General features: G+C 43.6%; 1 protein-coding gene across 4 annotated transcripts in view; it reads left to right on the plus strand.

Moving 5' to 3' along the window:
• Positions 1-1,497: 1,497 nt before the first annotated feature.
• The window catches only part of IFT43 (intraflagellar transport 43), a 97,976-nt gene continuing 81,678 nt past the window's right edge, over positions 1,498-17,795 (plus strand). Inside the window, exons 1-3 of one of the 4 annotated variants that reach the window (XM_055097308.2) lie at positions 1,498-1,624; positions 4,662-4,754; positions 7,798-7,866. In XM_055097308.2, the coding sequence (XP_054953283.1) occupies positions 1,571-1,624; positions 4,662-4,754; positions 7,798-7,866 (216 nt within the window). In that variant the 5' untranslated portion in view covers positions 1,498-1,570. Of the gene's footprint in view, positions 1,740-4,661; positions 4,755-7,797; positions 7,867-17,795 lie in introns of all 4 variants that reach the window. The other 3 variants (XM_055097306.2, XM_003824194.5, XM_034937886.3) reach the window with 3 other exon arrangements.

Here is a 17,795-nt window from a genome sequence, read left to right on the forward strand (position 1 = left end):
CCTCTCTGCCCAGAGTGAGGACCATTTGCCTTCTGTTTTCAGCAAGTTGGGGAAGAAGTGGGGGTGAAGGTCTGGAAACTGACTATAAGGTGATGGTCGTATGCTGTGAGCTTACAAGAAATGGAAAAATCCAAAGATTAATCCCTTCTTCCTCATCTGGTGCCGAAGAAGAAGGGAACAAGGGATTCATTGGAGCCTATATTTCATCTGTCTTGGATTTTTGGCAATGAATGTTTCTTCAGATTAAAATCTAACGAAGTATTCTCACTGAGAAGCGAGTTAACAAAGGATCTTAGAGATAATCTCTAGAGTAATTACAAGGGAGGAAACTGATAGCGGAAAGGGCTCTGCTCTGACTACACAGGTAGTTTTCAGGAGAGCTAAGATGAGAACACAGCTCTTCTAATATCCAGGCCAGCGCTCTGGCTGTCACAGGCATGCTAACACACAGTCCTATCCAGTAACATGTGTGACTGAACTGAGTGATTTACTGGATATTTAAGAAATGCTTGCAATGAGGTTTCAGGGGTGCTACTCCCACTTCCAAATCCTTGCTTTTAACCTGTGGCCATCCAGGCCTTCCCCTCAACATAATACTGGAATGTTGTTTGCTTTCAGGGCTATCAGCCCATCTCCTATGGATCTCAGCCAACCAGTGTCAGGGACCTGGCCAGTGATATTGACTTGGAGATCTCATATGAAGAGTCAACAAAGACGCAACTTAAATGCCCCATTAGGCTGGGAATTTGTGGCACATCTCCCTCTGCCAGCCTAGGAGAATGGCTGGCACCCAGTAGTATGTGCTGGAGATAAATACTCCAGTAATGTCTGGTGTCAGAAGGGCATTTGGCTCTGCTGCTTGGCACTTAGGTGATTTTCCTCAAGCCCCTTCTTTGTACCTCAGTGTGCTTTATTGTTGTGTTAGAGATACTACTGCTACTCACTTTGTGGGATTATTGGGATTTAATGAGATATTGAATATTTGTACTTTTGAAAGTTATTACTACTCAGCTATTTGATGTGTTGATTCAGCCTCTCTGTAAACTTCTTGAAGGCAGAGATTATTTATATTGCAGTTTCCATAATTCATGGTAAGCCATTTATTACACCTGATTCCCTGTTTTCTCATCTGTCAAATGGAAACAATACCACTTATCTTGCTTCCCACACAAGGTTGTTAATGCCCCTCACGTTAAGCCAATAACTGTGACGGCCTTCTGTACCTTGCAAAGAGCTGTACAAGTGGGAGGCATCAGTATAGCAGTAGTAGTGCTTTGCACTTAATATATTGATATATTTAAACAGAGCTACAAATACAGACAGTTCCTAACGACCAAATTATTTTACCGTCTCGCAGGAGTAGCGTTGGCGAGTTTTAATAACCGGAGGTTGCTTCCAGATGTCAAGCAAGGCAGATTTAAGAAAGATTCGGTAGTTTGGAGGATGGCACACAGAATCCAGGAACCATGCTGCGTACCCTTTAAAAATTGGGGTGGAGGGGGCGGGGCTGTTAGCAGGGACGCGTCTGGGCCAGTCGGTTTCCAGGAAGTGACGTCAGGCGGCCGCGGAGATGGAGGATTTGCTCGACTTGGACGAGGAGCTGCGCTACAGCTTGGCTACCTCCGTGAGGACCAATGCGGGGGCCTTGGGGGCCAGGATTTGGCGGGTGGGGAGGAGCGACCCCGCCGGCCCCGACTTCTCTGAGGCGACTCAGGGCGGCAGGCCTCGAGCCGCGCCGGGTGAGGCCCAGAAGGAGGCAGCCTCACCGCCCCGCCCCCAGGCCACTGTGGGCTCCGCCGCTGCTGGCCTGGGGTTTGCTTTCTTTAAAATCCTCAGAAAGTAGAAAACACCCTGTCCCCGCCGGCGTCTAGGACCGTGGGAAATTTCCGAGCCTTTCTCCGTTTTCTAGAGCCCCGAGTGCGAACTTCCCCAGAACAGATCGATCACAGGGTGATGGGGGAGCCCCGGCCGGGGTCGCACTCGCTCCCATCCTAGAGTTTTTCCTTTGGGACACCTCATCGCAGAAGTTCCTGCAAAAGCCGCACTGTTTTATGCATGGAAGGGAGGCAGGCAGGGACGGCCTTTCTTCCCGGTAATCCCCGTGGGGAGGTGGGAGTTACCTCAGTTACCTCAGTAGTTAAGGAAACCAAGACCGATTTGTAACGTGAGGGAGTGATGAGGTGCTCAGGCACTGAGGCCAGATGGAGCATAGAGCTGTTGCCTGGGTTCAAAAAAAAAAAAAACCTAAAAAACGATTTAACCTTTCCGAGCCTTGGTTTCCTTATGCCTAGAATGGAGGTGTTACAGTGAAAAGGAAATGGAACAATACATGGGAAGCGTGTAACTCAGTGCTTGGCATATGTTATCACGGAAGAGGTCAGAAGAGGTTAGCTACTGCTGCCTATGAGGCTGTGGTTTACCCAGCGTTATAGTTAGTAAATAATGGAGCTAGATTCAAGACCCAAGTTCAGTGTCTACCTTCCTCCTTTGTAACCCCCATCAGGCCTTTTTATCTTTAAAACTGGTTAGGATCGCACTTACTAAAAGATTGGGCCCCAGAGCAAGTCTTTAGTTTCTGCTGTGAAATCTCTAAGTGTTTTGAAGGTCACCAGGCCTGCTGATACGTGAATGTTTTTTAGTACCTGGGGATGTGAATGTAGTTATTCATTCAACAAATATTTATTGAGCCCCTACTGTGTATCAGGCAGTGTCCTAGGTGCTGGAGATACAGCAATGAATAAAGCAAAGTTCCTGCCCTCATGTGATTATGTTGTAGTGGGAGAAGATGGGCAATAAATAGACTATATTTAACATACACAAAAATCAGGCAGTAAAGAAGTTTTTCTACCCTATGGATCTATACAGGGTCTTCAAAAAGTTTAAAACCTTGAAATACTTAAAAATTATTAGAGAAAACACCTGTGAACAGCATTTAGCGACAAGATCATTGAATTTTTGTTTTAGCACAACCACCATATGTAGGATGCTGTATTCAGATACTCAGTGCTGTGACAAATGGAAAAGGGCAACCATGGTGAAGGGATGGAATTGTCTGACTTGAGAAGAAAATAAGCTGCTTATTATCAGAAAGATTGTTTCCACCATCCCTGAAACCTAAATGACACTACAATTTGAAGTGTCGACACTACATAAGAGTTTTTACGAGCTCTTCTGTAACCCCTCTCAGTTTAGTGGGGCAGTCAGTCCTTAGAACATCTTAAAACAAGTTTCAGCAGGGTAGAGTGGAAAGCACCCAGGAAACCCAGGATCTGAAATCAGAAGGCTTTGCTCCTAGGTTTATGTCAGCCACTTCATCACCTTCCTAGGCCTCAGTTTCCTCCTTTGTAAAATGACATCAGTCTCAGTTTCTGTCCATTATTGTGAGAATCAAAGGAAGCCACATTAAATGAGATCTAGAAGTGCTTATATTAATGCTGTTTTTTTTAAACAAAGTAAGCAAAAGTATAAATATTTCAGCACCCAGGAGTCTGACTAAATAAAGTTTTGTTTATGTGCTGGGAAGCCTTAGAGGCAGAGTCTCCACCGGAGGGCCTTGGGAAACACCTGCAAATGATTCATTTGATGGCCAAGAATTTTGAAGTGCTCTGATTTCCAAAGATAATGTCTCAAAATTCTTGTACTAGATTTCCCTTAATGTCTGTAAAGGCAAACCCAGTTACTGTATATATCAGAGCAAATGCTAACTGTTTTCCATTTACCGTGGAATTTAGGAATTCTTTCCAAAAGCCTGTTTGATAATGATTTTCATGCCAAGCTGCAGATTTGAAATTAAGCCTTCCTAAAATCCTGCGTAGGAACATGGGAGCATTTACCACCTTCTTCTCTGACCTGTGGCATGAGGTCTCTGCCCATTCTAGAGGAATTTGTAACTGCATTTCTTTGGGTAGAAAATAGAATTTTCTTTTGCCATCTCTATAGCTGTTGAAAGAAAACCTTGTCCAGCCTGGGCAGCACAGGGGGACCCCATATCTACAAAAAAATAAAGTATCCAGATATGGTGGTGTGTACCTGTGGTCCCAGCTACTCAGGAGGGCAAGGTAGGAGGATCACTTGAGCCTAGGGGGTGGAGGCTGCGGTGAGCACTCCAGCCTGGGCAACAGAGTGAGAACCTGTCTTAATTTCCTATTTTCCTATCAAATAGAACTGACCTCAGGTGCTTTGTTTTAAGGGGTTTTTAGAGGGTTTTCTAAAAACATGTCCAAGTAACTCAAATCCTGTTCTCCACCACGTCATCATAAATCCAGTCCTTGCTTACCTTCCCAGGCTTGTCATCTTTTTTTTTGTTTTGTTTTGAGATGGAGTCTTGCTCTATCACCCAGGCTGGAGTGCAGTGGCACAATTTCGGCTCACTGCAACCTCTGCCTCCCAGGTTCAAGCGATTCTCCCGCCTCAGCCTCCCAAATAGCTGGGACTACAGGCACCCGCCACAACGCCAGGCTAATCTTTTGTGTTTTTAGTAGAGACGGGGTTTCACCGTGTTAGCCAGGATGGTCTGGATCTCCTGACCTTGTGATCTGCCTGCCTCGTCCTCCCAAAGTGCTGGGATTGCAGCTGTGAGCCACTGCGCCCGGCTGGATTGTCATCTCAGTAGTGGCCCAAATGACATTTGGGTCAGCAGTGCCTTCTGTTTCTCCTTACAGAGGGCCAAGATGGGTCGCCGAGCTCAACAGGAGTCAGCGCAGGCCGAGAATCACCTCAATGGCAAGAATTCCTCTTTGACTCTGACTGGAGAGGTGGGTGCTAAAAAAAAAGAAAATCTGAAGAAATACTGTTTAAGAGTTAGTGATTCCTTAATGACCAAGGATTTGGTAGTCCATATTTCTTCTCTTGAATGCCAACCCTTTCTCCTGTCTTGATTTGGGAATTCCCTTCCTTGGCATTTGTCCTTGTAGCAGGAAATGAAAGAACTTTTTTTCCTTGATGCCAGACTAGTTTCTGTGCATTTCCTTATATTCTTAATGTAGAACTTTTTATGTTAGCTGAAGCAAGGGACTGGGAAGTTTCAAAATCCAGTAGGATTCCAGGTTTTTATTTCCGCTGAATAAATGCCAGTGAGGCAGACTGGTGACGTAAGGTTGGATTACACAATTGGACATTGCTCTCGGTGGTGACCTGCGCTTTCTACAGTCTTCCGGCAGGAAGCAGATCATTTACTGGCCTTACTTTCCTGGAAACTTTTCCGAGTAGCCTGGAATTATGGGAAATGATCCAGCTTCTTTGTGGAGGGTGGGTAATTCTGATGAGCAATACTTTTTACTGCCAGGGCACTACTTTTGGCAGCTTACTCAGAGCCCCTTTTTACCTTCCTCTGTCCATCTGAAAAAACTTTGCAAAAGTCAGCCTCAGGGTCATCCTCTGCCAGAAGTTAGCTCTTCTCTAACCTCTCCAGGCTGACTTAGCAGTCCTTCCTGTCACTTCCCATAGTACCTATTGTGAACATATGCCATTATATGTGAATTGTCTTTTTACATGTCTGTCTCCCCCACCGGACAGTGAGTTCCCAGACAGCAGGAAACCTGGCTTCTAGCTTGCTGGCCCATAGTAGGTTTGCAACAGATGAAGAGACCCATGCTGAGAAGCCTAATGGGTCAGGCAGGTGCATAAGCAAATGAACCGGGTACCTGGCATGGACACACTTCACTTACATATCACATAGGTAGGAATATTCTTCATTTTCGTAGGAAATGCGTTCTCCACCACTTTCTTAAGCTCTCCACATGGCCTTGTCCATTTATCTTTCATTTTCTCCTTTTAGAAGTGTGGGTATGGAGAATCATTACTTTAAGATAACATCTGTGCTGGCCTAGAAAAACTAGCAGCTGACCCCTTGGCATCATTGCCTGGAAGAAACTAGGGGAGTGAGTTAGGGCAGGGGGACTGGGAATTGGAGGCCACATGCCCCCTCTAAAGGGACAACCACTACTTAGCCAAAGCTGGTTGATGCTGTCGAGAATACAGGTCCAGTATTGCCAGATATGATTCTTCAAGAGATGCTGGCAGTCTAAAATTTTATGTGAAAGCAACACATTTTTAGAGGTTAGCAACTGATTAAGAAAACCTAATCACCATATGGACTGGATATTAAATCATCATATGGGCTGGATTTGGTCCAAGGATTGTCAGTTTGTAACTGCGGCCATGGCACCTCCATTGTGATACTTATTACATTGTATTCTAATTGTTTACATATCTGGTTCTCTCATAAGATATGAGCATCTGGAAGGCAGAGGTTGTGTCTTATCATCGTACCCTATTATCTGTCATAGTGCCTGGCAGAATAGGCCTGCAATTGTTATTGCGCAGGATGAGGTGGGGTCAAGTACATAGTGTGTGATGTACTTACACATTAGAAGCTATGTAGAAGTGTTATGGGGCCTGGGGCAGGGAGGTTGGGAGGTGAGGATAGTGGAGCATTGGAGGCACAGTTAGGAGAGGTGATATAAAGTAGGAATTTGGTGAAAGAAGATATACCAGACCCAACCCTGGATCTCAGGGAGCTTGAACTGCAGTGGTGTATGTATTTAAAGAGAAAACGCAGAAGCAAATGACTGAGCTGATGGAAGCCAATTCTTGGCCTCTGGCACTTTACACTGTTCCACATGGGTCCAGGAGGATTAATTCCAACACCAGATCATTCATTCATTTACTCAACAGCTATTTATTGAAGCACACAGTAAGTGCCAGGCACCATTTTGCAGGGTTGGCATATTTCAGTGAACAAAAGAGACAAGATCTCTTGCCATAATGGAAGTTACATTCTCGTGATCACTGGCACCCAGGAAGAATAATTAAAAGTCTACTTAAGGCTAGGCACAGTGGCTGATGCTTGTAACCCCTGTAACCCCAGCACTTTGGGAAGCCAAGGCAGGAGGATTGTTTGAACCTAGGAGTTCATGACCAGCCTGGGCAACCTTGTCTTTGCAAAATATTTAAAAATTAGCTGGGTTTGGGTGGCATGTGCCTATAGTCCCAGCTACTTGGGAGGCTGAGGCAGGAAAATTGCTTGAACCCGGGAGGCGGAGGTTGCAGTGAGCTGAGATCTTGCCATTGCACTCCAGCCTGGGCAACAAGAGTGATATATACATAAATATATAATTAACAATAAGAGTATATATTATATATAGATAAATATTAACAAGAGTGTGTGTGTGTATATTAACAAGAGTGTGTGTGTGTATATATATATATATTTTAAAGTCTACTTAATTGTGAAGGAGGTTATAGCCACCTATGGTAGTTAGGTGAATGAGCCTGTGATGACCTGATTAGGCCTTGAAGCCTTATATGACCCCCATACCAAATCAGCTCCTAGGCTGGGGTCAGTGGGCCCTGCTTGCCTACCATCCACTTCCCTTGGCTCCCATGTGAGAATCATTGCTGTGAGAATATAACTCCATAGTCACAGAGTGTGATGAATCCTTTCAGGGTTTCAGCCATTCAGTAATACCTACTTATTTCGAGGTTTACCTTTTTGTAACTCTGTGCATTACCATTTTTGTGGGAGAACATGATGAAAAGTCATTCTGCTCTTCACCCAACTGTTGCCTCTGAAAGCAAGATGCCAGTTAGGATTCCAGGATCCCTTTCTCCCTGGGCTAATTGAGGTTTAAACAGTGTGGGCAGCCTCCCACGGGGCCAGATGCTCACTGTGCTGTGTGGGACTTTTTGGCTGTTTCTTTCTAAAATTAGATCCCAAGACTTGTGTGTGTGCCCATTTACATTCCAATTCTATTACTTGATATATTTATTTTTGTCCTCTTGCTGACTGTATTCTAGGATGAAGATATCCATGCAAACATAAATATGGTACCTGGGAGCTGTCAGACATGCTGGAGTTACTTTAGAGTTAAGTGGAAATTAGTTCAAACACATGGTTATTTTAAAGCGAGGTAGTGGAGTTGGGAGCTCTGGTGAAGGAAGCAGAAAGAACACAGGGCTTCGCACCAGAGGACTGGGTGCTAATTGCCTGGATTGTGAGTAAGTCCACCAATCTCTCTAATTCTCCATTTCATTATCTGTCAAATAGTGATAGTAATACCACCAGGTTGATATGGGGGCAAGTGAGATACGCATTGAGAAGCTTTTTAATAAACTGAAAAGCACTGTGCAAGCATTCATTCAATAAATTAGTGAATAAAGGCATATTGGGACAGCACTTTGCTGCTTTTATTAAAGGGCACCGAAGAAAGAGCATGCCAGCCAGAGTCTCTTAGAACTGATTTGGAAATCTGTTCACAGGCTACTACTCATTTATCCATAGGTTGGCTAGTAGTTATCCAGAGCAAAGGGTTTTTTTGTTTGTTTTTGTTTTGAGGCAGGGTCTTGCTCTGTCTCCCAGGCTGGAATGCAGTGGCATGATAATGGCTCACTGCAGCCTTGAACTCCCGGGCTCAAGTGATCCTCCAGTCACAGTCTCCTGGGTAGCTGGGACCACAGGCATGCACCACCACACCTGGCTGATTTTTTTTTGTAGAGACGAAGACTTGGTATGTTGCCCAGGCTGGTCTCAAACTCCTGGCCTCAATCGATCCTACTGCCTTGGCTTCCCAAAGTGCTGGGATTACAGGTGTGAGCCACCACACCCAACCTGGAGAAAAGTTTTTTTGCTTTCTAGTTGCAGCAGGCGTTTCTTAAGAGTCTGTAAAAGCACAGGCCTAGGAGTCATACCAGCCTGGGCTGAAATCCTGGCCCTGTCATACATTAGCTTCTGTGATACTGAGTTAATCTTGCTAAGCCTCATTTTCCTATTATTCCTGTTTTGGTGAAACAGGGATAATAATATTCCATACTTCATAGGATAGCTGGAAAGACAAAGTGATATAACCCTTAACTCAGTCTGACACACACATGCTCAGTATGTTGCCAACCATTATTATTTCTCTAGAACTTGGGCATTCTTTTTATTCCACCTTAACCTCTACTGAGGTTGAAAGCTGGTGGCCTTCAGGCTGAATTTGGCCTATAGTCATGTTTTATTTGATCCATACAGGGTTAAGAATTTTTAAATTTGGTTCGCATTTATAAATTAGGAAATGTAATATGGAAATTCAGATTTGGGGCTTCTCTTTAAAATCAGAAGCCCTGGCACAGTGAGAATGCTGGGTTGACATTCCCACATGGCGGCAATTGGCTGGAGCTGCAGCTGCTGATAGCTTACACGCATCCATCCCTCTCCAGTTAACTGCTTAGTACTTTGATACACCTGGTCAGATTTACTCACATTTGATCTGCCTGGTTCCCATTTCCGTCTGAATTTAAAACTCCTGTCTTTTAGGATGGATTGATTTTTCAAGTGGCCTCCTCTATCAGTATTGAATCTGGCTGCCTACAACAGAAACAACTTCAGTACTTGAATCAAACAGGAGCAATTTTTCTTTCACATAGCAAAGAGTCCAGTGGAGGGCAGAGCAGAGTGGGTGCAGTCACTGGAGCATGTCCTGCATTACTCTAGGTCCTTCCAGCTTCCTGCTCTGCTATCTGGAGCCTGTGACTTTTGTTCTCATGGTTGCAAGATGGCTGGTCATTCTCCTGGGATCAGATATGCATTCTAGGTGGGAAGAGAGGGAATTGTTGAAGAGTTCAAGGTGCATGCCAGTAAGAAGGGTGTACCCCTTCTTATCAGGAAAACAGTAGCCAGAGTCCTCACTAAGGAGAGCTCTAGTTTCATTTCATTGGTCAGAACTGGATCTTACAGCCACACACTCAGTTTCAGGGGAGTTTTTAATGGGCACATTACCACACCATAGCATCGGGGTTTCTTGGTAAGGGAGGTGAGGAGAATGGCTCTTGAGTAGGCAGTTCAAAAATGACATGTCAATTTAAAACAAATAGAAATTATAGAAAGCCCCCCTTTTTTTTTGTAGCCCTGGGTATGAAGAGAAAATTATTTTAGCTTAAAAAAAATTTACATTCTTCTCCAGTTTTTATTTTGGAGTTGAGTGAAAAAAAATTGTATGCCCTAAGTTCCAGGATATCTGATTGAGTGGCCTCTTCTTGATCTTTTCCTTCTGATTGTCTCCATAACCACTTAGGACGTGGTGCCAGTAGGATGCCTGTGGTTTGGTCCAGGTAATTAAACTCTTCTTCCTGCTCTGAGAGAAGAGGAAAAGTCTCTTTATTTGCTTGGTCATTCGATACATTTCAAATCACTTAACTGTCTAATTTTAAAATTTTCCAGAAAGATGAACTCTTTGTGTGATTTTACTAGTTTGGAGTAGATTGGAGTTGTGTCTACTTTTTTAGGGTTGTTGTGAAGATCAAATGAGGTAATGCATGTAAAGTACTTAGCACGGTATCTGGCACACAGAAACCCAAGGAGAAATGGTAAGTACTAAGAAAGCTTATGACTACATTTTTTGGGTGGGGTGGGGTGCACCTGTTGCAAATCAGGCTTGGATCACTAGAAGCATGGTTCAGCTAGCAGTTCAGGTTGGAATTATAGGTATTGAGGATTTTGCTGGAAGACAGTTCTATGATGAGTGTCTACATGTCTGTGATGTATAGCTTTCTCTAGGGAGGATGGGTCTGAGAGTTAAACCAGATTTCTCTGCTTGAGCCTTGACCTTCTATTGATTCAAATGATTGTGCCCTCACAGAACTCTTTTAAGGACAGACCCAGATGCTTTCTACCGAAAAGTTACCTTCTACTGAGCTTGGGCAAAAGTAATCTTTGGCAAAACCTCTCCAGGGCTAGCTCATCTTTTGGATGAGCATTTCTTGCTGGGATCTAGACCTGTTTTTGGCTTAGCTTTTATTTTGCAGATTGTCCCTTTAATAATCATCATCATAGCTTACATTGCAACAGTTGCTAGCTATCTGTCCATTACATGCAGTGTCCTAGTTGAGCCTTATGGTAGCTCTTGAAGTAGGTACTCTTATCATCATGTTGTACATGTGAGGACATGGAGACTTTAAGAGTCTGGGTAACTTGTCAGAAGCATTCAGCTAATCTGTGACTCTAGTTGAGTCTTTCTGACTCAAGTGCCTAACCTCTCCTACCTGCTAGATGGGAAGAAGCACAGACCTCCCAGTAGAGAAGAGGATTTTGGAAAGGGCGGAGAGACTTAGGGTCATTCCCTTGGGGTCCTTTTGGAATGGGAGTAAGTTCTCACTTGATCACCCTTATTCGTTCAGTGGTCTAGAGAAGTGTTGGAGTCACAGCTGTTCCCTTTCTCTCCCCCTATCCCCTTGGTGTTCCTCCGAGGACGCAGAACTGAAAGTTAGCCAGATTCCCTCGCAGGAATCTGAGAAATGCTGCTGGGCTCATGTTCCCAAATTAGGCCAATTTCCTCATCCCCCAGCAGCCTCACTCAGCCGGAGCTCCCTTGGCACTTTGCATTACGTCTCTCGCCCTCCGCCTGTCCCCTTACTGGTCTGCCAGCCAGGCAGTTATTTTCAGCCCAATAGGGTTATCTGCTGACCCTTTTTGGTGACATTTTTCTTCTTTCTCACAAAAATAACTCTCCTGATTGGTCACATTTTCCAGCGTTTTTCATAGCCGCTCTCCAATCGGCTGGATTGAATGATGCTTCTGATAACGTTGCCGAAGAGGGATGCAGGGAATTTGATATGGAGTTGTTCATAAGGAATGTGTTTTCCACACTTCATATTTATGTCATGCTTGGCATGCTTTGGTTTTGAACTCTCCCTTGGAGTGTGCAGATGTGCATCGCTGACCCATCCCTGGGGCCGGCCGCTGTGTGGGAGGGAATGTCATCTCAGGGTAGAGCCTGCAATTGGAAATCAGCATCTTGAGATTCTCCGCCAGCACTGGCTCTGGCTTTGTCAAAGGCTCTTCAAGTGCCCCAGGAAAACATGCTTTCTTGCTGGCTTCTGTGAGACCCAGAGTGCAAGTTGGTGCTCAAAGAGCACTTTAAGATTCTCCTCCTCACCTATGGGGAGGGTTAAGTGAGAAATATGTGTCAAGAGCTTAGCCCAGTGCACTGTGAGTCCTCTCTTGTGATTTTCTATGTAATCTGAGAAGTAGAAAAGATGATCGTTTTGTCTTTAATCCCAGCTCTGCCAGTTGCTAGGTGTGTATCCCGGGTGTGTTACTTAACTACTGTAAGCCAGTTTCCTCATCTGTTGAATGGAGATGATAGTAGTATCTATCTCATTGGGTTGTTGGAGGGTTAAATAAAATATATAAAGCTCTTAGAGCAGTGCCCAACACCTGCTAACTATTATTGTCCTTATCTGTATCAAACGAGAATTAGAATGTATTATCAATTTATCCTAAATATCAGTTCTGTCCAAGATACAGAGATATTCATATTTCATAGACTAACAACTGGCCCTTATGGCAAAGAAACATTTGGGTGAGGAATCCTTTCAGTAAGAATTCTTTGTGCCACTTGAGACCCATTTTATTTGTCTCTTGTAGTAGCATTTCTGCCTATGCCATTGGCCAGTTGTTTGCCAACACCTTTCCGTCAACAAAATGCAACTCTCTGTCTGAAGGTCGACAGTCTTTCCAAAGAATAATCCTTAATTGCTGACTTATATCATTTTGTTGTTCTGGGGGCAGATGAGTAGAAAATGAAGAGGGTAGGAGTGACCTTGGTGACCTCAGTTACCTTGGAAAAAAGGAAATATTCATTCATTTATGAAACTTGATTGGGAGCTTTCTGTGTGCCAGGTATTGTGCTTTGAACTTGGAATACAATAATTAACCAGACATGCTCCCTGCCTTCTAGAACTTTGATTTAGGGGCTTGCAGAGAAGTGTCAGGTGGAGGTGATTACAGAAGATATGAGAGTAAACACGTTGAGCCCATTTTATTCTCAGGGATATCCAAAAAGGTGGTCCAGGAAGAAATCAGGTTTGAGCTGAGAGACTTGAAGGATGAGTAGAAATTAGCCAAGAGAAGAGGGGGAAGAAAATTCCAGGTGGAGGGAAGAGTGTGAGCCAAGTTCTGGAGACAAGAGAGAGAGCATGGCATGGTGGATTTGTTAATGGAGCAGTTGACCATACAGGTGATAGAGGGGTGGTCGTAAGTGACTTTGTATTTGAAACCAGCCCCTTTGGCCTTCCTTGATAAATGGACCAAGTGTTTGAAAACCAGCCCCTTTGCCTTTTCACAAATGACCTATATGAGGTCAACATTTCTAATATGACACTGAAATAATTGGTAATGTTATGAGAACTAAACAGTGAGCTTTCAGTATTTTTAGCCTTGTCTTTTATTGCTGCATCTTCAGTGCAACCACTGTACCTTCCTCTATGCATTTGTGTTTGCTGGTCAAGAAAAATCTCCGAGGTATGCTCAAGGATTTCAGATTCTATTGCAATGTTGGAATTTGGTTTGACTCCTTTTTGGAGTAAATAGACCACTGGCTGTGTTCAGAAATCTTTTTTTGGTATGTGAAACTTTTCATGGGAATGATACCTTTGTTGTAATGAGAAGTGACTTCTATTTAGGCAAAGTGACCAGAGCAGAGACTTGTCAGGATCTACGGCTGTGAATAGAATTCTATTAGAAAATAAAAGTGTTTGGGGGTGGGGGTTGGGGGGAAATTAGAGAAATGATTTGAGCTACTATCATCCCACCTGGGCTTCAGTAGTTGCCTCATAACTGGTCCCTCCTCTTATATTCCCACTGTCCTGCAGTTTAGCTAGAGTGGTCTTGTAAAAATGTGTATCAGTCATTTCACGGTCAAACCCTTTAATGGATACTCATTGCACTTAAGATAAAAAAACAAAACAAAACCAAAAAAATACCCAAATCCTTAACTTAGTCCTGTGTCATCTGGGTCTTCTCTGCATGGCCAGCCTCATTTCACACCTGTCAGCTATTGTAGTTGATTTAAGTGCGGTCCCTTTATTATATGCGCTCGTTTCTTTTTTCACATTTTCCTTATCACTTCAATCACAGTTTGTAATCATATGTTTGTGTCCTTATTTAGTTTCATCTCTCTGACCAATTGCAAGCTGCAGAAATGGCTCTTCTCCTCCCTGGAGACTGGCACTTTGTAGGTCCTCAGTAAGTGTTGGTTAAATGAATCCTCAGGTGTGAGGAGTGGGGGATGATGTATTCAACCTGCAGGAAATGCCCAAGAGGCTTTGATGCATGGGACTTGTGTATACCAGGCTGTGGGCTGGAGCTGGAGATTTGGAAGTTCTTAGCATTGAGGTGCTAAATGAAAGCCCAACACTCTAAGAGAGGGTTTTAGAGTAAGAGGAGAGGGCTTCTGACGGAAGTGGAGGAACAGACAGAAGCTGAGGACCACTCGTGTTTAGGAAACACACAGCCAAAAAATAGCTTACCAAAAGAAATTGAGGAGTGGTGGCCAGAGAGGAGAGGAGAAACCAAGCACCTATGGTGTCCAGAAGCCAAGATAAGTGAGAGTGTCATGATGGACTGAGGGGTCAGCAGTGTTTGATGCTGCCAAGAGGGTCCAGGAAGGGAAGGCCTGAGCAGGTCCTATTGGATTTAGCAGTAGGGGTCCCTGCAATTTCAGGGAGCAGTCAGAGAGGGGGCCATGTGTGCCTGGCACAGTACACACTGAGTGAGGTCTCAGTAAATCCTTGTTGAAAGAACTCAGTGACTAGGCTATGACATGTACTCTGGGGCTCAAGCAATCCTCCCCCTCGGCCTGCCGAGTAACTGGAACTATAGGCATGCACCACCACGCCAAGCTAATTTATTTTTATTTTTTGTAGAGACAAGGTCATGCTGTGTTGCTCAGGATGACCTTGAACTCCTGGCTTCAGGCAGTCCTCCCACCTTGGCCTCCCAAAGCTCTAGGATTATAGGCGTGAGCCACTATGCCTAGTTCCGACATGTCTTTATTTTTTTCTCTCTCTTATTGAGCTTCCTCTGTTTTATCTCTACTATTTCTCTTTTTCCTGCATCTCTTTTTGTCCTCTTAACCAGTGATAACAAAGAACTCCAACCCCCATACTCCATTTTGCTTTGCCCATTCATTCATTTATATATATATAATATTCATTTGTATATATATTCATTTTATATATATATAATATTCATTTATATATATATTCATTATATATATATTATATATATATATATTTTTTTTTTTTTTAATTTTTTGTAGAGACACAATCTCACTGTGTTGCCCAGGCTGGTCTCAAACTCCCGGCCTTAAGTGATCCTCCTACCTCGGGCTCCCAAAGTGTTGGGATTACAGGCATGAGCCATCACACCTGGCACATTTATATATATTTTTATATACATATTTATAAGTAGAATTTTATTCATTTACTTATTTATCCTACATTTAATATACACTTTCTGATACAAAATGAACAAGAAAACTTCATATTCTAAGTGGGGAACCACACACCTATACCAAAAATTATAATTCTGAAGTACTATCTGAGTTCAGGAACCCAGAAGGATCACCTCACCCTGCCTAGGAGTTAGGGAAGGCTTTCTAAAAGAGGCAGCTCTTGAAGTGGGTTGACATGAATGAGTAGGAATTTGCTAATGAGCAAGGAGGGCAAAAAGCCATTTCTGGCGGCCTGCAAAGCCTGTTCTAAGGCATGCCATTGCACAGGGGCTGGGGGTTTTTAGGGCATGGTAAAACCATTTAATGTATTGGGAACATAGGCCTGGCATTCCAAGTGGAGAAATAAGAGTTTGTTTTCTATGTCGTAGGGAGCCCACAAAGATTTTAAAGCAAAGAATGACGTTACCAACTTTGTTTTCTAGAAAGATGAATCTGGCAGCTACACTGGAGGATAGAGTGGGAGAGCTTGTTGGCAGGGAGATCGCTGGGAGGCGGTTGGAGCAGTCCTTCTGAGAGGTGATGAAGGCATCAACCAAGGCAGCATTCCCAAACTTCAGGCGTTTCCCCATCATTTTAACAGTTTTACGTTTTTACAGTTACAATACATACCACTCACATTATTAACTTTTCTCTTTAAATCAACTTTCCTTTTATACTTAAATGCATTTATTTTTAAAAAATGTTTTCAATGAAATGATCATTTGTGATATTTATATTTTTCTTAGTATACATAACATACATAATTGGCTTTTTTTTTTTTTTTTTTTTTGAGATAGAGTCTTGCTCTGTTGCCCAAGCTGGAGTGCAGTGGCACAATCTCGGCTCACCACAAGCTCCGCCTTCTGGATTCACGCCATTCTCCTGCCTCAGCCTCCCGAGTAGCTAGGACTACAGGCACCCGCCACCACGCCAGGCTAATTTTTTTTTTTTTTTTTTTGTATTTTTAGTAGAGACGGGGTTTCACCGTGTTCGCCAGGATGGTCTCGATCTCCTGACCTCATGATCCTCCCGCCTCAGCCTCCCAAAGTGCTGGGATTACAGGCATGAGCCACTGTGTGTGGCCATAACTGGCTATTTTTAAAAAGGTTCATCTATTTACCTTTACCAGGCATCTCACCAGTGGCATATGTGCCTTACTTTGGGAAACAATAAACAAAAACCTGGCGGAGGGTCTAAAGAGGAGAGGTCAGTGACAAGAGACCTGTTTGAGGGCAGGCAGATAGGATGTGGTAACAGATTGGCTGTTGGAAGTGGGAGAGAAGGAGAGTCTGGAGTTGAGCCCGCTTGTAGCTGAAAAGACTGAATGGATAATGACATTTTTGAGACTGAGAATTTAAGAGTCTTAGCAGTTGGTGAACAAGAAAGGATAATTATTTCAATTTGGGACATGCTGAATTTGAGTTGCCTTCAGGATTTTCAAAGAGGTCTGCCAAGTTGAAAATGTGGTATGGAGCTTAAGAGAGAAAGTTGGAAACTAGTGATAACAGATGTGGGGGTCATCAGCATATATTCCAGGGTCTCTATGAAGAACCTATAGCATGAACTCCCGATTCCTTTTTTGACACATAGACCCTTCATGATCTCCAAGTGCAAACACATTTTCAGTAGAGAAGCAGTATGATTGGATTTGCATCTTAGAAAGAACACTTTGGCAACAACTGGACGGGGATGGATCCAGGTTTTATGAGTCCTGAAGCTTATGCAATTTGGCGGCCTTCTTTAAGAAAAACAATTCAAAATTATAGATTCAAAATCAGGTATAAAAGCAAATACTTATAATTAGAAAAAAAGTCATAGCTGAGTTACTGGAGTCTTTGATGTTCAGATGCCTTTCTTCAGAGACCTTGTTAGGCAATTTACCAGAAATACTTACATAGAAATGAGTCGTGATTGGAACCTAGCTTCCCCTCACTATCTAGAATTCTCTGTAACTTCCAGGGGCCCATGCAGGCATGCGATATAGATTTGAGGTAGGTGAGACTGGAAGCAGGGAGACCAGGTAGGACCCTGCTGAGGGAAGGCAGAGCATGAATTTGTTAAGCCTTAATTCGCATGGTTGTGCAAGTTTCTCCAACACCCCTGAGCAGGCTGGATCTTGACACAGTGGAAGCAGGTAGTTGGCTTGATCCAGGCTTTAGGGGGTGTCTTGGTCTGTTTTATACTGCTCTAACAGAATGCCACAGAGTGAGTAATTTATGAACAAACAGACATTTATTTTCTCGCACTTCTAGAAGCTGGGAAGTCCAAGATCAATGTGCTGGCATCTGGTGAGGGCCTTTGTGCTGAGTAATCCCATGGCAGAAGGTGGAAGGGCAAGAGGGCATATGAGAGGGAGAATCAAAAGGGGACTGAACTTATCCTTCTATAAGGGACCCACTCTAGTGATAATGGCATTAATCCATTCATGAGGGCAGAAGCTCTCATGGCTTAACCACCTCTTAAAAATCCCACATCTTGGCCGGACATGGTGGCTCACGCCTTTTATCCCAGCACTTTGGGAGGCCAAGATGGGCGGATCACCTG

The sequence above is a fragment of the Pan paniscus genome, chromosome 15 (genome assembly GCF_029289425.2).
Source record: "Pan paniscus chromosome 15, NHGRI_mPanPan1-v2.0_pri, whole genome shotgun sequence".
NCBI classification, from domain to species: domain Eukaryota; kingdom Metazoa; phylum Chordata; class Mammalia; order Primates; family Hominidae; genus Pan; species Pan paniscus.